Genomic DNA, 21,901 nt, shown 5'->3' on the forward strand with positions numbered 1-21,901 from the left:
CGAAGCATCAACAGCTTCGCGTAGTGTTATTTTCAAGCTGCTACAGACTCGGAAGTTGTTCCTTTATAGACAAGAAAAAGTCGACTATAGCTAGCCAGTTGAGTGATGTCTTTAAGTTATCCTACAATGATTGCGCCCATTTTATTAACGATTCTTCTCCTTCCTTATTAAGAGGGAACATTTTGTTGAACCTCTAGTAGTTAGGAGACTGCCTTCCGAGACCCCTCGAAGCAGCTCAACTGCGGAGTCGCAGTAGGACCCCGCTTTGAAGTCGTCCACTCGGCCAGATTTCTATAAATCTTACGTTGCTTGACGCAGCTTTCCAATCGAGTTAAAAGAACATGTCCCTGTTCGATCTCATAGTCCCTGTCTTAGCACCCTAGCAAGCAAGGGCTTACGTTTACTACCAGTTTGGCTATTGACTTCTACCAACGATGGAAACAGACATCACATTGGCAAAGACGCCCTCTGTCACAGAGGCTTCACATACGGACAGTGGGAGCGAACCTAACAGGCCAGATGCTCATCGCCCCGCGAGTCATAGGTTCTGGAGCCGCGAAACGTAAGTAAATAGGTCCCAGCGGGCCAATAAACCTGACGAATAACGTTTTCTACGGTTATTGGGGTTCCGTACTCTTCAATCTAGGCGCCTTTATTCTACCAGCGTTGTATAGTACTCTCAGCAAGTTATGGGTAGCCCAGATCGATTCCAACCAAGTGGTGACGACCGATGTATACACCTACATTGGAGTAATCGTCGAGGTTTTGAATGAAGGATTCCCTCGCTCTGCCTGGTTGCTGATTGGGGATAATGCAACTCGGACCATGCGCTCGCGCTTGAACCTTGCGTGCACGATGATTACAGCTACGGTCGCGCAGGGCTTCGTCGTGATGGTCATATTTCTCTCTTATCCGCAGAGCCTGGCATCCGCATTCGTTCCAGCAAAGGTTCGGCAAGCCTCCATCACATACGTGCGACTGTCTTCCGTTCAATTCCTGACCTCGGCGGTGGAGGCTGCCCTATCATCATCCACACGAGCACTGGACAACCCTGATGTACCGCTGATCATAAGCTCGAGCAAATTTGTTATCAACATATTACTGGACCTGCTTATAATCTCCAGGTTCCACGTCGGACACACCAGGCCAACTGTTGTTCAACAGGCAATTATTAGGCTTGTTTGTGATTGCTTTTCTGCTCTCGCAGGGATAATATATTTCGCCTATGTTGTCAAGTATCGCATGAGTGAGGCCGCCGAGCGACACGGTTTTGAAGTGACCATCGCGGCACTTAAGACGTTGGTTCGACCAAGCATCTACACATTTACGGAATCCGCTATCAGGAACGCCATCTATCTCTGGATGGTGCATGAGATTGTACAACTCGGTGAAACTTATGCTACTGCCTGGGGTATCTTTAATACAATCCGCTGGGGTCTCGTAATGGTCCCTGTACAAGCACTCGAAGCATCTACACTCGCGTTTGTTGGTCACAACTGGGGTCGTTTTCGAGCCTTCAAAGATGCCGAATACCCCAAAGCATCCTATCGGGAAGTTCTACGTATGGGATCGTGAAATGCCGTCTCGGAACTGGTACTAACAGACATTCAGGGATCCTGCGACCCGCTCTGTTGTCTGGTTCGATTGCACTCTTCTTTGAGACGGTGCTCTTCGCCTCGCTTTCTGCACGGGGGATCAGTGCGTTTGCGTTCTATCTATCTCGTTCCGCAGACGTAGCGAGAACTGCGCAGACAATGTGGAAGGTAGGTTTTCTACCACGAGCGCTTGCCAAAGGGTACCAATCATTTATGCATACAGGTCGTGGACTGGACCTATATCTTTTATGGGCTTGGCTATCAACTGGCAGCCGCCCTACTTGCTGCATCACCGCGATGGTATCTCTACCGAGCCGTGGCCTCCAATTTTCTGTGGATGCTACCGTGGGCAATCGTGGTTACCAAATGTTCATTTCCGGACTCTTCGTCATGGAGGTATTATGCCATCATCTTTGGTGGTGCAAACGTTTTCGATTTTCTGATTGTCGGCGTAACGCTCCTCCTATGGCTCTACAGGCTAGGGCAGGGAAAAGTCAAAGCCGCACCAGCAAGCCCTGACTAGCAGTAGCGCATAACATTCACAAGAGCAAGGCGGACCTCGCGCACTCTGCACAGTGAACCAAGGCCATAGTAAACCAGATTGGAATATGCGTAGTTGATCCGTCACTGACCACTGATCGAGATCAGTGCGAGCAACTTGTACATCCTAGCTTGGAAGATCTGCTGCGACCGTGGAAGCCCAACCTGACACACAATCCTCATTTCGTAATCAACCCGCTGTCCTTGTAGATTGGCATCTGAAATGTACCGAAAGGTTAAGCCGATATCACTTATCGCATCCGGTGGCGGACCCCCTGGACCACCCTACCCCTCCAGGAAGTCTTCTTCACACCCACACCCACACTCAGCCCTTCTTCTGCACGATCACGCTCAATTGAGTAACCCGATGACCCTGGATTGTGGCCGCGACACCTCACAACGATGATGACCACTCGTGGAGGCGGTCGTCTCTCGCGCCCGCGCACCGTCCAAAAGCATCGCCTTATCTAGACGTGTCTCTCGAGCAACACCACCGCGTCTGCCATAATATAAATTACAATCTCTCTCCGCTCCACGCTCAGCCGACCTCTCGTTCGCTTCATCTCCCCTTTCCTGCCCACCGACAGCATGGCTGAAGTCGAAGTCTACCTTATGAACAGCCTGCGTAGCTTGGCAGCCATGGTAGAGAATCAACGACGCGGTCAGGCTCACAAGCTGAAAGACGATATCGAGGTATGCATCCTTGCCCTGCCCTACGAAGGACACCGGTTCCGCGACCCTGGGATGCTGACCGACCTGATAGTTTACGGACGCGGCGGCGGAGTGCGGTCACCTGTGGAACATGGCGCTCCGTGGAGGCGTGCAAGCCCCTTTCGACCTAAGCTGTGACGAATTGAGCTGTGACGAAGTATCTGTGATCAGAGAGGTGATCAAACGAAATAAACGTTCGAGCCGTAACAATAGACGTGGGCTGGTGATCAAACCAAAACCAAACCAAAACCAAACCGTCTTTACGAGAACCTGTGCGAGAAGAAATGGGCCCCCTTCGAGCTCTGCCAAGAAGCGGAGGAAACAGTCTGGAAATGGGCCGACAACCCGGACTCCTTCTTCGATTACACGACCGAATCTACGGCCGGATCTACGCCGTCGATGTTGGACTCGGTCTGCCGCCTGTTGAACCATATCGAGGTACAGGATCAAATCAATACCATTCGCCGGCGATTACTCCTGTGCTTCCTCGCCGAGTTTGTTAACGAACGGATCCAGTGCGCCGGCACTATGGGCAACATGATCGCACTCTTGGTCGAGGCGAATCTGGTCTCTCCCGGATCGATGCAGGACAAACAAGTAAGGGACTGGAGAACGGCTGGGGGCAAATACCTGGCCCTGGGCAAGGAACTTGGAGGCTTGGGATCTATTCTCTGCATTCCTCCCTGCGCTCCATCGGATTATGAGACACACTATCATCCGCGTAGTAAGGGGCACGAGCGTGAGGAGATCATTCAACTGCTGCAAGAACAGGTGCTGCCAGCCGCCAGACGGAAGCGCCAGGATGGCCGGAACGCTTATGAGGTTGTCGATGTCCTTCGCAAGCACTGGCGCAAAAAATGCCCGAAGATCATGTTCGGCCGCAATCTAAACGGGCGCCAGGAAACTTCAACGACTAAACACTGTCGCATCCGGCAGTCGCGAACTTCTCCGCAGACATCACGCCCGGGGACGCCACCCCCGGAAACGCGACCTCCGATGGATGAGATGGTCTTGCAGTGGCGATTCCCTCCGTCGGCAAGTCAATCGCCTGGAGATAGTAGCTATCTAGCATCAGGTGGCGTATCTCCGACGCAGCTCTCTTTCCTCACTTCCAGCCTCGCTACCTATGACGATGTCGCTACCTATGACGATAATTGTCGGGTGCTCCCTTCAACGCCGATGGTCATCTAGACGAGGCCCCTAGATGGCTGCCTGCTGTTGGTTGTGATCGTGTGCAGGCTTTTCAATCATCGAGGACTACGTTGTCCCTGGTGCAGCATATGCACCTGCTGATTCACATCTACTTTCTCTTAGAGTGCGAAAATAGAGGTGGGACACAAGGAGGACACTGTTTCTGTCTTTTGTTGTTGGCGGCGCGCGTCTATAATCTTTTTGGCGAAAAGACATAGGCCACCTCGCGATGGATATGATTCTCTGGCGTGACTGTGACAGTCATAATAGCCGTCAAAACGAGGCGTACAGCGATACTGGATGGTTTCCGACAGCTTTGCGTATATTTTCTACAGTCTAGACTATCTGAAGGCGCAGCAATCTATCTATTCACGTCATAACACACTAGAGCGGCTTATCAACCCCTATGCCACTAGTTTCTAAAGTTGGTAAACAGTATCTCAGTAGGACCACGGTTTACTGATCATGCCTGAAGAGAAGATAAATCGGCCACAGGTCTGCAAGGCGGTGGCTAAGTGACAGACTTCTACCCTTCAAAGTTATGTTAACTAGTTAGAGCCTAGCTAGACCGGTAATGTGTATCGGTGATTGATCAGCTGTGTGCAAAGGATCAGGCCTCCAGGCGCGGTAGCACTAGACCTTGGAGAAAAGGGATCCCTTTGGACTACCGTCAATGGCTTCCGCATCCTTATCGCCTACCGACAACCTAACACCCCCAAAGTGTTGAACACATCACCGACTTAGACCCCGGGGCTCGTCGGTGGAGACTCCAACACCTAGCACAACAATTTTGAACCTGGAATCCAGAGCACCCGTAATGCATTGGATACAAAGAATGCGTGGAATACACCATCCATCTCTTCATGTCCTCTCCTTACAACTCATCAAACTCTCCTCGATCAAGACTCCACTCAATTGTTGCTGTGGCAAGATCAGACCCCGTTTCCAAGATCTGCTTCATCCTCGCCCCACGTGTTGAAACTGAGCAAGAAGACCGGTCTCGTGCATGACTTTGGCAACGTAGCGGGTTGCCAGCGAATTGTGACGTTTGTGTGAGCCGAAGGGCCCGTATGTGGTCGTAATCAGTCCGATTCCGTACTGGCCCGATGGCCTTTGTGGGTGTTGGACTGCTTCAATAGCGGATGGCTGTCTGAGAAAATGGTCACTTCTCGAGCCGTGGTCCGCTTCGCGCCGATCATTGATGGATTTTCCTTGTTGTCTTCCCTGGCGCTCGCCAGTGCAATTGCAATGCCGGTGAGCTCGGCAGCATAAAACGTGGACTGATCCTCAGTCCCGAGATGCATTCTCTCACTCCGACCGTCATGGAAATCGAGGCAGCCGCACAAATGAGTCCTGAAATCCGCTGCCGTCAGTGTACGTGTACACCATAGAGGTGAGACCTATGGCATTGCCATTGCTATTCCTCTGGGGTCCTCTGATACAGCATTGTGAGTCGCCAATGCTGCCTCCGTGGGTTCCACAAAGCACTGAGCTCCCATGGAGCCAGCACGAATGCAATTCTTGTCTCCCATTTTCCCCCACTTTTCTTGTCCAATTTGATCGGACCCTTCTTCCATACCAGCGCTTCCAACGGGGTCCATCCTCCAGGACGCCGCTCGGTCGGCTTTCTTGCCAACCCCTCCTTCGCCGACTGAGGGCAGGCCCAATGTGGGCCAGTAAGGATGCGAATAGCTGTTTCCTCGATGATTTGCTGTAGCCGTAATTTTATTGGTGTCAAGAATAGCTCAATGTAGAGCGCAGTAGTGAAGATGCTTTTGAAAGTCTACTGATCAGAATCGCCGCACCCTTTTGGGAGCGTATCTCGTGAGAGACGTTGTAAGCGCCGGCCATGTCGAGTAAAAGCATGCTTGCTTTTTGACCATTCCCCAAGCAGTATGGACCCGATCGAGATTCGGCTGATAGCATGGTCCACAGACCCCTTTCCTGCCACCTAGGTGAGTTCAGATATCAGCCAGTATTCCTCGACGGCCCAGGCAATCCTAGTGGCAATAATTGCTTCAAGGATCTTCCTGAGCGTGTCGAGCAATGCGACTGGCCTGTACGCCTTCAGCAAGCAGTAGTCTCGCAGCCAAGCCTTTCTTAGCGTCACTGTGATCGAGGCCTGAAACCGCGAGGGTTGTGGCTGATTCGCCTGCCAGCAATCTCCACACCATATTGGGAATGCCATCAGCCCCAGGGGCCTTGTTTGGAGGTGCTCGGCGGATTTCCGCGGCCATTTGTTGCTCAGTAATAGGTGGGAAAGTGATCTGATTCTCACACTCTGATGTCTGAGAGATCAGCGATTGCAGTGCTGGGAAGAAAGCCTGCGTGTAGTCTTGATCGCTTGTCAGCACTGGTCAGTAAATTAGGGATTGGCCCATGGTGTGGATTCCTCGACAGCTCGGTTGATCACCTCCACTAAGTGGTCCACCGCGTCGTCAATTTGTTGTGGCGTAGCGAGGTGGCGCATCAGAGGCATGCGGAGGCTGCTTGCGACGACTTTCTCGAATTGGCGGTTTCTGTGGCCTTCCAGTTACGCCGCTATGGCTGGCTGTCGCAGTGCTGGGTGTATCGATGTCGAGCTCGTATAGTACGTATTGGGAGACGATCAGAGTAGGCATGCCATTCGTGGCAACCTAGCTAGCCAGGAAGCCCTCCGATGGATCGTGAGAGCCAAAAACTAGGTCGATAGCAGTCTGATGGCTCGATTCATCGCGGGTAATGGTGCCAGGTGCTAAACAGAGGTCCAGGTCGGCCGAATTGGTCAGCTCAATCAGAGCATCGGCTTTGGCATCCTGGACTGCGTCGTCTCCACCCCAGGCTGGGTGATGGATATTGAAATCTCCCAGTATAATGCTGCTGGGCCCTGCTTGCCGTGGATGCCCTCAAGCTTCACGATCATGTCGATATAGCCGATAGGGTTATATATATTGATGATCCTGAGCTCGCCTTGCTCACCTAGCTTGCGCTCAATTCTTACTTCCTGGGCGTCTCCCCATGCGCGATACGACCATTGGCTGATTATTTTTGATATGAGCATGCAAACCCGCGTCCTTTCGCCGGCGCATTCATTGGCGGTGGAAAAACGAGCTCATGTGTCGGTTTCGCTGGGCGATGGGTGGTGTCGGTGTACGGGATGTTCCATCGCTCCTGAATAGCGATAATATTGCTTCTTCTAAAACCCTGGGAATCTGAAGAAAGTTTGCCATGACGACGTCCTTCGAGCAGTGCACATTATATTGAATAATTGCGAAGCTCTTATTCATTCCAATCGGCGTTGGTAGCGGGTTCGTTGGCGTTGGCAGTCTCGCTGCCGTCGGCGATGCTTCTTAGACTGCTCGCTCAGATAATTGGTGTCAATCTCGAAGCTTTCACCATGCTTTCTCTTGTTGTTGCGGGTGGTATGACCGGGCATTCAAAAATAGGCCAGCTCTCCTTGCCTAAAGCTGATTTTGTCGCTTTTCTCGCGACCCATCCGTTGCTACTCTTCTCGGCTAGAGCTGATGATAACGGCGGGTTCCTTGAGAGTTCGTCCTTGTGGTTGGGACCGGTGCGGATGAAGTCGACGATGCTTGGGATGACGCTGCGACTTGCTTCTTGTTTTCACCGGCTCCGATCGAGATGCCCGGAAGATGATTGGTGCGTGTATCGACTGGTGAATACCAGCCGGGTGAGGTCGTACTGGACGGCTGAGATCCTCGCTGATATCCATCAGGAAGTCGTCGGCAATTTCCAGTGTTTGCGTGTTGTCCGGGGTCCTGACTGAAGTCTCGGTCGGCTGGCTGCCATCGCTTCTGGTAGCAATGCTCGTGGCATTACCCGGGGTTGCGACACTTGCCGGCTTACTTGCTGGCTTGCTCAACTTGTTAGCCTGGCTGACTGCCGGCTTCGCTGCTTTGCCATTTGCAGAGCTGGTTCGCTGACTGGAAGCTTGCTTGCTTCGAGTGTTCATGTTGGTAGTTTTCGCCGCCCCATGGCCGCTACCCATAGAGACAGCTTCCCTCACTGTTGGATCCGAGCTCACTAGCCGTGAGCCTGAGCCTGAGCTACTGGACCCTGCCATCCTCGGAGCAGAATCCGAGACAGAGAGGTAAGCCGGGATACAATGGTACCGCTCGATTTTCAGTGCAAACTATTGCACCCTCTCCGGCTCCACCACAAAATCCTTGCACCTCTTAGGCCATGCAGCGTGTTGGGCCCCCGCAATTAGCGCACTTTGCGTTCAATAAAGGTGGCGTCTTGCTTGCCCCGCAATCAGTGGAGAGGTGGTCGCCGGCCCCTAGACGCATTTAGGTTGACCAGAGCAGGTCCGTCATATGTAGCCATACTTTTGACATGTGTGGCTGGCATTGACGGAGGGAGCAGCCCGATCATATAAGACCGTGGTGACGACCGATGAGTTTCAAATTGTGTTGGCTTCAATGGCTCGATTCGCGAGACGTGGCAAGGCGACTTCGACGACCATGAAGCCCGACTTTTTGGTCTCAGGAAGCACCAGCCATGTCGCCCTTTTTAATGCTACTACTTAGGAAAGCACTCTTCTTATTCGGGCTTCATTGGTTGCAGTGGTCGAGATTCGCATCGTGTGAAGGTCTTGCTTACTATCACAGTTTTCTGGATGAATGTTCGAAGCGGCGTCCCAGTCTGAGCAGGTCCTAGGTGAGCCCCTTGATACCTTTGAGGTATTGGAGTATCTCATTTGGGATCTTGATCAATCCATCGCTGCTGATGAAGTTCAGCAGCTGCCGCACGTCTTGATTTGCGTTAAGGATGCGCCTGGCTTTGGATGTGGTCGTGCAGACTTTTCGTGCGGCCCCCCTGAAAGGGTTGGCCAGGCGCCATACTATCGGAACCAGTATGAAACCCGTATTAGATGTAGAACCTGAAATTACAAATAACTTGCGCTTATTTTGCAAGCCGTAGCTTCTCGCGTTGTGGTGCAATTTCAATAATTAAATTCGCGGAGGTAGAATTATTTTTATTAAACCCCCCTTTGTATAACTTGTTTCTTATATAGTTTTTCCCTTATGAAATTACCTTTATATCTCTATTATATGTCGTCATCGAGTATCGTAATCATTTCTTAGTGAAGTATATTACGTTTTTACTCTATATCTCCCTTATAATAGTTACATCCCCTTCCATATGTCCCTTCCCACCACTTTTTCGGGTCCCCATGCAAAATATGTTGTAATTTACAATGGTCTGAGAAGCACTATGCATGAGCAATGGGCAGTAAAACGAGATGATTTAAGTCTACCTCCCGAAGGAGGCTTCTCTATAGCTATTTATAATGGTCAAATGCATACGATATGCCTTTCATGAAACTATTGCGTGATCAGCTCACTAGCTTTTATGAAAAGGCCACGTTGCTTGATGCATTCAACCAAGTGCTCTGAAGCTCTCTATAGCGCTGCTCAGCCAAGCATTAGCAGTGCTTGGCGAGCTTCAGATCACAACAAAATATATATATATCATTTTCACAGTATATAGCACCACCACTGTATGCTTTATAATATTATAATTAAATCCGAGGATTTCTTAATAATAGCACAATGAGAAGTTCGCTTAATATTTTGCATAATCCTCCTTAGCCTTCCGTACTGCTTTTAAATGTCTAGTTATGCTTAATAGTAGCGCATATATTTTTGACAGATCTAGTATGTTCTATGCTTCTACCAGGCATTTTTCACAATAAAGGTAGTTAGTCTTCAATCTCCCCATGCTAATATGCTCCGGAAATAATGCAAAAAGCTTCACTTTTAACCAGCGGTATACCGGTTCAATTAGGTTTAAATCGGGTGAGTGCGCGGGCTAGCCCTCGACGTGTACTCTGAGATTTAAACCACTTTTTCGTGTCCTTCGTTAGGTGAATCTTCGCGTTCTATGTTTAATAATTCTGTTCGACCTCCTAGCTAGGTTCCAGCCTAAACCATTTATGAAGCGGCATTAACGTAAGCCTAAGTATTCATATATCTTTTCGAAGGACCTCCAAGGTTGTACGGAAGCACTATTATGGCCTAAAATTCGAGGTTCGCTATACCGAACACTCGTCCGAGAAGATGTAACGGGCCAGGGCCCGTAGACATCACGTGCTGACCACGTGACCATATCTGTTTACACCGCCGCATGGCCGTGTAGAACGTCCTTTCCTTAAGCTTTTGATAGACAGCATGACGGCTTAGCTAGTTTGAATCAAGACTTGCTTCGACCCTTCACATATCAAAAGCTTCTCTCCACCCAACGAGACCGACGAACGAACGAGCGTGTGTCACTGAGAACCGCTATCAACGAACGAAAAAGAGCGTGTGCTACTGAGTCCGCTAAAGCGATCAACGAGCGAAACCATAGCGTAACAGCAACGAGACGTAGACGAAACGATGGCGGGAGGCAGCGAATCATCAAGCCCCCGAATTGGGCCCAGTCCCTAATGCAACAAATTGCCCAAAACCATGCAAGGCAAGAAAATGTGATTCAAGCACAAGAAAACGCGATTCAAGCACAAGACGAACGAATTGATAGACTGGAGGCCTTGCTACGGAGCACGATAAAGCCTAGCGAACCTACCCCTACTCTCCAGCGAATCACGAGTGAAACGATAGAACCTACGAAAAGGTCCGATCAACAAACTAGACTTGGAGGTTACCTTCCGAGGGCTCGCCTCCCCGACCCCGCACTGTTTGCTGGTATCACTACTGAATGGTCTGCCTGGCGAATTACAATGGAGAATAAGCTAAGCGTGGACGGTCTTGCTATCGGTAACGATCAGGACCAATTCGCGTATGTTTTCTCTCGCTTAGAGAAACTCGCGTGGAAGAACACCGGAACGTACGTGAAACTACGGCGAAACGACGGCACTGCGAAAGAGCTCTTAGACCACTTAGAGCAGATATACGGAGACCCGAACTCGCAAGCTAGAGCAGCGAGGCGCCTTCACCAGATACGGCAACGTGAAGACCAACCGTTCTCTAAGTTCCTTCCTCAATTAGAAAAGGAATTCGCAGACGCTGGCGCGCTCGAATGGCACGATGAAGCGAAGCGACAAATCCTGCTAGGATCCTTGAATCGAACCATGACCGATTCACTAATGAATCGCGGTATACCCGCCACTTTTATAGGACTGATCTCCCGCCTACACGAGATCAGTACCGATAGGGACGCCCTCGATATCAACCGACCCCAGAGAGGTAGATATAGTAGCGCAACGACATACGATCCTATGGATTGGACGCCCACTCGGACTACTACCGTGAGTAACGTCTATCAGCGGGCGAATCAACCACGAAACGCTAGCGAAGACCAACAACTAGCGGGAAAACGAGCAAAATGGGTCCCTCCGGACGAACTTGAATGCCGGCGGAGAGAAGGTCGATGTTTCCGTTGCGGAAGGGACGGATGTAGTATCCGTCAATGCCCCCTATTACCTGCGAAGCCACCACAACAAGCACTTCAACGCCCTCGTATCACCACAGCGGCGGTAGAGGAAAGCAACCAAAACGCTAGTGTTTCGACACTAAAGAAGAAAACAAGTTGGAGAAGCGAAAGACAACGAGCGGTCACTCTATCACACGACGAAGAGAGTTCGGAAAACGAGTAGCTCCTGTTGTTAGTCGCAAACAGGAGCGAAACGGAGTGAAAAAGCTATTTAAACAAGAGAAGCCTTTCAAAGTTGATGTACAATTAAACGGAATCCAATCAACGCAAGCACTGGTTGATAGTGGCTGTCTTTGCTACGCCACTATTAGTGATTCTCTCGTTAAAAGCTTCGACCTCCCGCGCATTCGTATACCTACTCGAACGTTAGACGGTGTAGTAGGGAACCAGGGACAAATCGAGTACGTGACGTACTTTGACGCCGACATCCATGGTCATAGACAAGGACGAGTCTATGCGTATGTCATCTACGGACAACTCGACGCAATGATTCTCGGGAACCCATGGCTAGTCGAGGTAAAGGGTGTCTACTCGCCAGCGAAAGGCTATCTCGACATTCGAGACAAGGAGGACAAAACGACCCGATGCTGGAATCGAGCGAACCCCTCGATCGCACCTCCGGGAATGAAACCTCTTCGAGTGACGAATATCTCAGCATCCCAGCTCTACCAGGTTATCGACAACGAAACGCAACCGGAACGCTTACGAATCGGCAAAGTAACACTAGCTGATATCGAGAAAGCCTTACGAACGAAAGACCTAGTCGACCCGAAGACGCGACTCCCTAAGCAGTACTGGCCTTGGTTAGACGTGTTTAGTCAACAGTTAGCGGACCAACTTCCTCCTCACCGAGTAGGAATCGACCATCGTATACCACTACGAAAAGACGCGTTAGGCAACGAAGTTCCCCCGCCCTATGGTCCCCTTTACGGCATGAATCGAGAAGAGTTACTAGTGTTACGAAAGACCTTAACAGAGCTACTCGATAAGAACTTTATTCGAGTTAGCAAGTCGCCTGCCGCTTCGCCAGTGTTACTCGTCCGAAAACCTAGTGGAGGAATACGTTTTTGTGTAGACTACCGAGGTCTTAACGAACTCACGATTAAAGACCGATACCCACTACCCTTGATCAAGGAGACCTTACGGAATATGGCTAGTGCTCGCTGGTTTACGAAACTTGATATTATCGCCGCATTCCATAAAATTCGTGTACAATCAGGCGAAGAATGGAAAACAGCGTTCCGAACACGATACGGCCTCTACGAGTGGAACGTAACACCCTTCGGTCTTACTGGCGCTCCCGCAACCTTCCAACGGTATATCAATCAAGTGCTACAAGAACATCTGGACGATTTCGTGTCCGCATACGTAGATGATATCATTATCTACTCTAGCGATTCGCTAGCGGACCACCAACGAAAAGTTAGCGAAGTGCTAGGAAAACTGCGGGATGCCGGACTTCAATGCGATATTACGAAGTCCGAATTCGAACGCGACTCTGTGAAATACCTTGGTTTCATTATCCGCGCTGGGCAGGGTGTCTGTGTTGATCCAAAGAAGGTTGACGCAATTCGATCATGGGAAGTGCCGAAATCAGTAAAAGACGTACGGAGTTTCATTGGATTCGCCAACTTTTACCGCTCGTTTATACCGCGTTTCGCAGACTATGCGAAACCTTTAATCGAGTTAACGCGAAAAGAAGCTTTATTCACGTGGAACGACGCTTGTCAACGGGCATTCATAGAATTGAAAGAAAAGTTTATCGATGCACCGATACTAGCTCATTTCGAAGAAGGTCGAGAAACAATTGTGGAAGCAGACGCGTCCGGCTGGGCTACTGGAGCAGTCCTATCCCAAGTCTCCGATGATAGCTCTTTACGACCTATCGCTTACCTATCTCAAAAGCTGAATCCGGCGGAATCGAACTACGAGATACACGATAAGGAACTACTAGCGATTATACGCGCACTTCGTGAATGGCGACCTGAACTTAAAATGGTCCCGAAATTCAAGATTCTCACAGATCATAAGAATCTTCGATATTTCGCAAAAGCGAGGCAACTAAATGAACGGCAAATGCGTTGGTCAGACCTACTCTCAGAGTTCGATTTCGACCTACAGTACCGTCCTGGGAAGCTAGCTTCCAGACCGGACGCCCTATCAAGACGGACCCAGGATGCTCCCCAGGGAAACGCCGACGAAAGGATATCGAATCGCTTCCGATGCATGTTCGAGAAGGTAAATGTGGATACGGGGCGGACCGTGGATACTCCCCAAGGGAACGCCGACGAAACGACGTCGAACCACCCGCGATCCATGCTCGAAAAGGTGAACGTGAATACTGAACGGGTCCAAGCAGACGACACCCCCTTGGACTTCGAGACCCCGGTCCCTCTATTCGAGGAGCCTACACTACAATCCCTATGGGAAACGAGCCGAAAGTCTGACCAAGTGTACCGCACGATCTCTCAAGCGCTAAAGGACGGAGGACGACGAATCGCACCCGAAATAGACGTTAAAATAAGCCTCGCCGAATGCCAGTTAAACGAACAAGGACTTCTTTGTTTCCGTGACCGTATCTGGATCCCAGAGAACGAACCCTTACGGACTGGAGTGATACAACGAGTCCATGACTCTCATATCACGGGACACCCAGGGCGAGACGCCACCTATTCGATACTGTCTCGCCGGTTTTTCTGGCCCGGTGCGGCGAAAGACGTACGAAGATTCCTCCGAAACTGTACAGTGTGTGGAAGAAGCACGATTTGGCGCGACACTAAGCAGGGTCTGCTTAAGCCACTACCGATACCTGATCGAATATGGGCCGAGATTTCAATGGACTTTATTACCGACCTACCACCCTCGGGACACGAAGAAGCTACAAATTGCCTAGTAGTCACGGATAGACTCACAAAGAGTGTTATCACAGTGGCTATGAAGTCGATCACGGCGGACGCCCTAGCGGACGTATTCCTAATGCATTTTTACATGCATCATGGACTACCGGTAGCTATCACGAGTGATCGAGGCTCACAATTCGTGAGCGGGTTTTGGCAACGCGTATGCGAAACGCTAGGGATTCAACGCCGATTATCCACAGCCTTTCACCCTCAATCAGACGGTTCTACAGAGCGAGCGAATCAAGAAGTCGAACGAATCCTACGAATATTCGCGTCTTACGCTCAAACAGACTGGAAAAGTCTTTTACCTATTGTCACGGGAGCGATAAACAACCGCGAAGCAGCGTCAACAGGACTATCACCCTTCTTCTTTACACACGGCTACCATATTGAACCGATCGGGTTGCTCAACCAAGGAAACGTACAAGAGGCAGCGAGTGGACCGGAAAACGCCGGCGAAAAGTTCGTAAATCGCCTACGGGACGCTACCGAATGGGCACAGGCGGCAATCGCAAACGCGCAAGAAAAACAACAGAATCAGTCGAACCGGACAAGGCAAGCCGCGCCAGTCTACCGTACGGGCGACAAAGTATGGTTAAACCTTCGGAACGTCCGTTCGCAGAGACTATCGAAGAAGCTCGACTGGTTACACGCGCGCTATACAGTGCTGGAAGCCCCTACACCACACACAGTAAAGCTCGACGTCCCGTCCGGTATACACCCAGTCTTCCATGTCGAACTCGTCAGGCCAGCCGCAACGGACCCCCTAAGCTCCCAATTGGTAGACGATTCCCAACCGCCACCTATACAAGTCGGTGACGAACTCGAATACCAGGTGGAAGAGGTTATAGCAGCACGGACAAAGAAGATCGGTAGAGGACGACGCCGTGAAGTTTTAGTGAAGTGGCTCGGATACGCAGAACTGACATGGGAACCCGTGGCTAACTTGCGAGACTGCTCCGCACTAGAAGCGTTTCAAGAGCGCTTCGGTGACGTCTCGACACATAACAGACCCGTTTTCGAGTCAACACGTGTTACCTCTCTCTTCGTAGACGACGGAGGGGACGAGGGGGGTACTGTAACGGGCCAGGGCCCGTAGACATCACGTGCTGACCACGTGACCATATCTGTTTACACCGCCGCATGGCCGTGTAGAACGTCCTTTCCTTAAGCTTTTGATAGACAGCATGACGGCTTAGCTAGTTTGAATCAAGACTTGCTTCGACCCTTCACAGAAGATACACGATTGGAAGTTTTCGCATCGCTATTTTTGCGCAAATATTAACCTCTCTCTTGTAAGGGGAGGCTTAATTAGAATCTTTTGTTTCGATAGACGTTTTCCGAGTCCAAATCGCTCTAAAAATCGACGTATAGTAGAGTGAGGGATACTAAGCTATAGTAGCACTTAGCTGTTCATAAGTTACGTCTAAAACGGATGCCGACGTGCCTGTAAATTAAGATGTTGGGAAGCACGCTCACTTGGAATTGCGGGCCGGCAACTTTTTTTCCGCAATTTTCTAGCTTTCCGCCTTCTAAATAGCGCTTAAGTGTATTGTAGATTGTACGCCGAGAGCAGCCAAAGTTATTAGCTAATTGCACCTACGTAGTCGTGAGAATAGCTAATGCCTGAACCTTCGAGCGTAGATAGCTGCGCCGTTTTGCTATTTTCTGGTATTATTTTCATTATAATCGGAACAATAGGGGAGGGGTATAGGAAGAAAAATAAAATGGTGGGTTGGTAGTTGGGCCAATATATCGTGGCGGAGTAGGAAGGAATATTTTGACTAACGTTAGTATCTATCTGTATTATGATATTTCTTACTTATGAAGTCCAAAGAAAAGGGTAGGCTAACGAAGGAATCTTCCAGCTACCACTTCTATATATATATTAATCCTATACCTCATACGTCTAAATTACTTTCCTCTTATAGCGGCGGCGCTTACGCGCCGTCCAAAATATTTGTATTCTGTATAAAATGTAATTTATGATGATCTTTAATATTATGTTATTATGAAAGACTGATAATACTAAGATGAGGATATAATGACAGGAAATATAAAAATTATAATAAACTACTAAAAACCTCGCCTTATAAAAAAAATCTAAAGTGCAAATTTCCTAATTATATTATATCAAAAATAGCTCGTCTCATCTTTCCTTGGGATGTCTACAATTTAAAATATCGTAATTCTAATAGCTTACTGTCATTATTTATAACGCTTAGGCACTTAACATCTTAATACTTACAATATCTTTTCAAAAAAGCGCCAATATCACATCTTATCAATAAATTAAACATTTTTATACTTAGTATTACTAAACATTATATATTATTTGGGCTAGTAACGTAGCAAAGGTATTAGATAGTTGTCCCTTGCCTTGTATGTATTAGCTTGCTTGTACTAATCATTCTTCTAAAGGGGTCTTAAAGAGGTACAAAAACATTATAATTTGGAGGTCCTTTATTATAGAGTATTTTATACGTATTCAAGTTAATTACTTGATTATTAGAAAAACCTACCTTTATAGTTTTTATGATATTAATACCAGTATAACATTCTGTTTACTAATGCTTATTGCTGTCTAGGCTAATTTACGTACGTAGTTAGATGTATTTTTATATATCTGGTATTTTAGTTAACTAATTCAATTTTATTATTTTACCTCGAACACAGTAAGAGTATACTTAAAAGTATTTAAGAGATCCAAAAAGACAAGATGTATTTTGGGGTGCCCCCTTTTTACAATCGGAAAGTTAATTTAGAACTAGTATCTTTAGGGAGGTCAACAATTTATAATAATAATAATTATAATAATTATATATCAGTTATTTAAAGTAGCCTCTGGATTTATAGATAATAAAGTAAAATTATAGATATTATAAATTAGATAGCTATCAATTAAGTTATAATCTACCCTGAAAAGGCAAGCGGTAAAGGATATCCTAGTTAAAAATATTCCTAGAATATATTCTAATTCTTTAAAGGGTCTATTGCTTAAAATTAGACCCCTCTGTGCCTACCTAATCACAACTAGGCCAAGAGTGTTATTAATTTTCGTAATATTTTACCTAATATCCGCGGTATAGGCATGAAGTGCCTTAGAAATTCAGTTAGTCTAAGGGTTATGGGGAAGTAAAATGTAAACCAAGGGGGTCGGTCTATAGGAGGGTAGCTAGAAGGGAGATATTTCTCTGAGTACGCGCGGGCTAAGTCGAAAGGGCGCTTTATACTCCGCTAGGCTTTATTAGGGTTAGGTAAGTAGGGAGGGATCTTAATAATAGGAATTAGAGCGCCCTTTAAAATAGCCCTATATATTTTAATAACCATAGGACTGCGTATTAATTTAAGGATACTATAATATTATAGTTCAACAAGAAGGATATACCATTTAAATGTCTAAATAATAAAAGGAAATTTCGTAATTATTTAAAAGACCAATAAGACGGAGTTATGAAAATGTACTTTATTATCATCAGGGAGTTATATAATAAATATCTAAGTACCTTTAATATTATCTTATTCTTTTTACAATAGCGAGATATGGAATTAGAAAGGAGGTAGATAATATTCAAGCGGAAAAGTAAATTTAAGCTAATGGGGTTGATATTTAATAAATACTATAGAGCGAATATCTATATAGCATCTTCACGGCTGTATTGGACATTGGGCCTTTCTTACTTCCGGTGAAGCCGCACCTACAACAGTCCATCGAAGAATACGCATTCGCCTCCTCACTGGACCTCGATAGGTCTGTCTCCGATCGGCAAAGGCGGCCAAGGAACCGGAGGAACTGGAGGATGGACACTCTTGAAAGCGTTGGTGTGGAAGAAGGGACCAGTCAAACTGAACAAAACGGACTGTGCAGAGAGCTATGTACGTCGGTCACCCGGACTAGTACCACAAGAAGCCTTTAAGGAATCCCACAGGAATGACCGGATGGTCATAGTGCTTTAAAGCGACCGAGTAACTAATTGTTGAATTTGAGTTCATTCGCAATGTAGGGCGCCTCCTGAACTTGGATCTTACTTTATTTTTTGGTTTGTACCAAACTGTCACACCAATGTAGCTACTAGCTAAGTCAGCCTTATAAAGATTATAATTAGATAGAGTACCAATCATATTTAACTACTACTCTTTAATATACAAATAAAACTTTGATACTTTCTTAAATATTTATTTTAGAAGTTATAATCTTCCATACCTATGTATATATCATTGGAGCAAATTATTAGTTATATCTAAATAGCTAACCTTTTGCTCTATTAGAAAATAACGGTAATTATTATGCTACACTTAATTTGAAACGTAATTACTTCGATAAATAGCTATAGTTTTGTTATATTTATAAAAGGCACATTAAGAATATATTATTAATTATAAGGATATAATAAAGCGTTAAAGCTAATACGATTATGAGAACTAATATATCCCAAAGATAGCTTTTAGATCCTCTTGTTTAGAAGTTTGCTATGAGAAATATACTTCATAAATTAGATAAATTAAAATATTTTGATAGGATTTCCTTTACTTCTGTGTTATAACTCTTATAGCTACTTATATGAATATTACTTATATCTATAAAGTACTATATTCAATACTAAATTAATAATCAACATTATATCTAGACTTAAATTACAAACAGGTATCATAGTTAACTAAAAGTTTAACTAGATACTCTCTTCCTTCTATATATTATGACTAGTAATCAAAGGAGTATAGTATGTATGTAACAGCTGATAGTGTTTAATCTAGGATTATATAATTAAGTTTAGCTTTTAAGAAATTCAAGGACCCAAATAGAATTGGATACTATTTTAACTGGCATAGACATACAATACTAGCTATTCCGATATTAATATTAGTTTAAATAGATATCCAGGTTAAAACAATGGAGTAGATAATCGAATATTCAAAGTATTAGTAAGTTAGTAGTTGTAGTTTTATATTTCCTAGTTTCTTAACAACTCAGTTAAAAGTAGAGTAATAGATTAACGACTCTGATACAGAATTTGAGAAAATAGGGATAACTCAGTACTGAAATAGAACAAACAGTCCCATTATTATATGGTTAAAAAAGATCTAATATAATTAATTATATAATATTAAAGCTTGAAAAACCAAGTCAAACTACATTATTACAAATAATAATAATAATAACAATACAAACAATGATAATAATTAATAAAGATGTTGGGCATTAAAAAAGGATTATTGTTAGCTATACTCACCTTTTAGTCGTTCGTCCTTATTTTAATTTATCTAAAGATAAATATACGCTAAAATAAGTTTCGCTCAAACACAATTAATATAAGTTGTCTTTGAAATTTACCCAATATATTACTAATATTTTATAATATTGGAGGACTCACAGTTATAAAGCATTAGCGTAACTTTTTCTATGATCCAAGACCTTTCCTTAATGCATCTTGTGATCATATGCCACGCTTATAGTACACTTATAATGATATAAATATTAATCATTATAATTTAATAGATAAAAAATAATTCACCTATACAACTTATAAGTCAACTTAAAGGAAATTTCCATATTAATAGTTTCTTAGCTTTAAGTTTAACTATAACTTTATTCTCATTTGCTGGTATTCCACCTTTAATGGTATCCTTTGCTAGACAGATGGTATTCTCAGCTGCTTTACAAGAAAGTTTTATATCCTTAACTCTTATTGATGTTTTAACCAGTGCTATAAGTGCTGTATATTATTTATTTATAGTAAAAACTATGTTCTTTGATGGACATTCATATTCTTACTTTAATAGTTTAAAAGATATAAGAATAGCTCTTATTTTACAAAAAATAAAGTAGTTAATAAAATATATTTTAATTCTAAGTTTGCTTTATCTAGTTCTTTATCTATAACTATTTCTATATTAACTTTAATTATACTTTTATTTATGTTTATGCCTAATGAATGATTACATATGTCTAATGTATTAGCTATTATATTATTTGTACCAGCTGGTATATAATAATTAAATTTTATTTAATTATTTTATAACTTATAAACCAAAAGTTTTTTTTTAGATATATGTATCTATTTAACATATTTATATATATTTACCTTTGATTATGATTATTATCTCTTTAGATATAAATAAACATAGACCGTAAATATATAAAACAAACAAAAAAATAAAAAAATGAGAATAATTAAGTCACCCTTTATTAAGATTGGTTAATGAATATTTAATAGATGCACCAACACCAGCTAATATTAGTTATCTATGAAATTTTGGATCATTATTAGCTATATGTTTAATAATACAAATTGTAACAGGAGTTACATTAGCTATGCATTATACACCTAGTGTATTAGAAACATTATTTACACGCTAACACAGCTTCAGCATTCTTCTTTTTAGTTTACTTACACATAGGTAGAGGTTTTTATTACGGATCATATAAATCACCTACAACTTTAACATGAGTTATACGTACAGTAAGTAATACTTATGGTAATGATGGCTACAGCTTTCTTAGGTTACGTTTTACCATATTGTCAAATGAGTTTATGAGGAGCTACAGTTATTACTAATTTAATGAGTGCTATACCTTGAATAGGTCTAGATATAGTTGAATTTATATGAGGAGGTTTTTCTGTTAATAATGCTACTTTAAATAGATTCTTTGCATTACATTTCTTATTACCTTTCGTATTAGCTGCATTAGTATTAATGCACTTAATAGCTTATCACGATGTAGTAGGATCATGAAAACCTTTAGGTATATCAGCAAATTATGATAGATTACCCTTTACTCCATACTTCTTATTTAAAGATTTAATAACTATATTCTTATTCTTTATAGTATTATCTATATTTGTTTTCTTTATGCCTAATGCTTTAGGAGATAGTGAAAATTATGTTATGGCTAACCCTATGCAAACTCCACTTGCTATTGTACCAGAGTGATATTTATTACCTTTCTATGCTATATTAAGATATATATCTAATGAATTATTAGGTGTTATATCTATGTTTGCTGCTATTTCAGCTTTAATAGCAAAGCTCTTTACAGATTTATCTAAATTACAATTTAGACCTTTAAGTAAAATTGCATTCTTTATATTTGATTTTTATCACAAGCATCTGATTCTCCTCATATAAATTTAAAATACAGATGTTTAATTGAATAATTTTAAGAATCGAAATACACAAAATTCTATATATAAATGATAGACAAGAAATCAATAAATTAATCAATGAAACTTGACAAACAATTATTGAAATCAATAATAAGAAAGAAACAATGGAAGATTCTATTTTGCCAATAGCCTGAACATGAGCTTCCTGGTATTATGATACGTATACTGAAAAAATAGAATCATTTTAGCAATAAAGCTATAGCATGTGATGGTACTTTTGATAGTATATTAGCTACAAACCAAAATAGTCCAAATTCAGAGGTAATAATATATATATTTTTTTTCGTGACGCAGAAAATATTGTAAAACCTTACGTAGAGTAGACATTTACCTGATTCAGAATTTAACCCTGGTGTAATAAGAG

At 44.5% G+C, this 21,901-nt stretch overlaps 7 protein-coding genes across 7 annotated transcripts; 3 read left to right on the forward strand and 4 right to left on the reverse strand.

Annotated features, from left to right (window-relative positions):
* Nucleotides 1-434: 434 nt before the first annotated feature.
* On the forward strand, nt 435-2,118 carry N7446_011968 (uncharacterized protein; the record flags this gene model as incomplete). The annotated part of the gene is given in 4 exon segments (XM_058520710.1): nt 435-562; nt 582-1,561; nt 1,612-1,763; nt 1,819-2,118. 4 exon segments carry the CDS (start codon nt 435-437, stop codon nt 2,116-2,118), a joined length of 1,560 nt encoding a protein of 519 aa, XP_058366996.1.
* Nucleotides 2,119-2,723: 605 nt separating this feature from the next.
* N7446_011969 (uncharacterized protein) lies at nt 2,724-4,037 on the forward strand (the record flags this gene model as incomplete). The annotated part of the gene is made up of 3 exons (XM_058520711.1): nt 2,724-2,828; nt 2,899-3,003; nt 3,060-4,037. The coding sequence occupies 3 exons, from the start codon at nt 2,724-2,726 to the stop codon at nt 4,035-4,037; spliced, it is 1,188 nt and encodes a 395-aa protein (XP_058366997.1).
* A 1,400-nt stretch (nt 4,038-5,437) lies between these two features.
* Nucleotides 5,438-5,888, reverse strand: N7446_011970 (uncharacterized protein; the record flags this gene model as incomplete). The annotated part of the gene is made up of 2 exons (XM_058520712.1): nt 5,438-5,748; nt 5,843-5,888. 2 exons carry the CDS (start codon nt 5,886-5,888, stop codon nt 5,438-5,440), a joined length of 357 nt encoding a protein of 118 aa, XP_058366998.1.
* Nucleotides 5,889-6,055: 167 nt separating this feature from the next.
* Nucleotides 6,056-6,516, reverse strand: N7446_011971 (uncharacterized protein; the record flags this gene model as incomplete). Its single annotated transcript, XM_058520713.1, has 2 exons — nt 6,056-6,361; nt 6,451-6,516. The coding sequence occupies 2 exons, from the start codon at nt 6,514-6,516 to the stop codon at nt 6,056-6,058; spliced, it is 372 nt and encodes a 123-aa protein (XP_058366999.1).
* A 157-nt stretch (nt 6,517-6,673) lies between these two features.
* Nucleotides 6,674-7,077, reverse strand: N7446_011972 (uncharacterized protein; the record flags this gene model as incomplete). The annotated part of the gene is made up of 2 exons (XM_058520714.1): nt 6,674-6,832; nt 6,853-7,077. 2 exons carry the CDS (start codon nt 7,075-7,077, stop codon nt 6,674-6,676), a joined length of 384 nt encoding a protein of 127 aa, XP_058367000.1.
* Nucleotides 7,078-7,518: 441 nt separating this feature from the next.
* On the reverse strand, nt 7,519-8,100 carry N7446_011973 (uncharacterized protein; the record flags this gene model as incomplete). Its single annotated transcript, XM_058520715.1, has 1 exon — nt 7,519-8,100. One exon carries the CDS (start codon nt 8,098-8,100, stop codon nt 7,519-7,521), a length of 582 nt encoding a protein of 193 aa, XP_058367001.1.
* Nucleotides 8,101-10,467: 2,367 nt separating this feature from the next.
* Nucleotides 10,468-11,518, forward strand: N7446_011974 (retrotransposon gag protein; the record flags this gene model as incomplete). Its single annotated transcript, XM_058520716.1, has 2 exons — nt 10,468-11,286; nt 11,348-11,518. 2 exons carry the CDS (start codon nt 10,468-10,470, stop codon nt 11,516-11,518), a joined length of 990 nt encoding a protein of 329 aa, XP_058367002.1.
* Nucleotides 11,519-21,901: the final 10,383 nt, after the last annotated feature.

Source organism: Penicillium canescens (assembly GCF_028828765.1).
Source record: "Penicillium canescens strain IBT 15451 chromosome Unknown utg000009l_segment0_segment0, whole genome shotgun sequence".
Classification (NCBI taxonomy): Eukaryota; Fungi; Ascomycota; class Eurotiomycetes; order Eurotiales; family Aspergillaceae; genus Penicillium; species Penicillium canescens.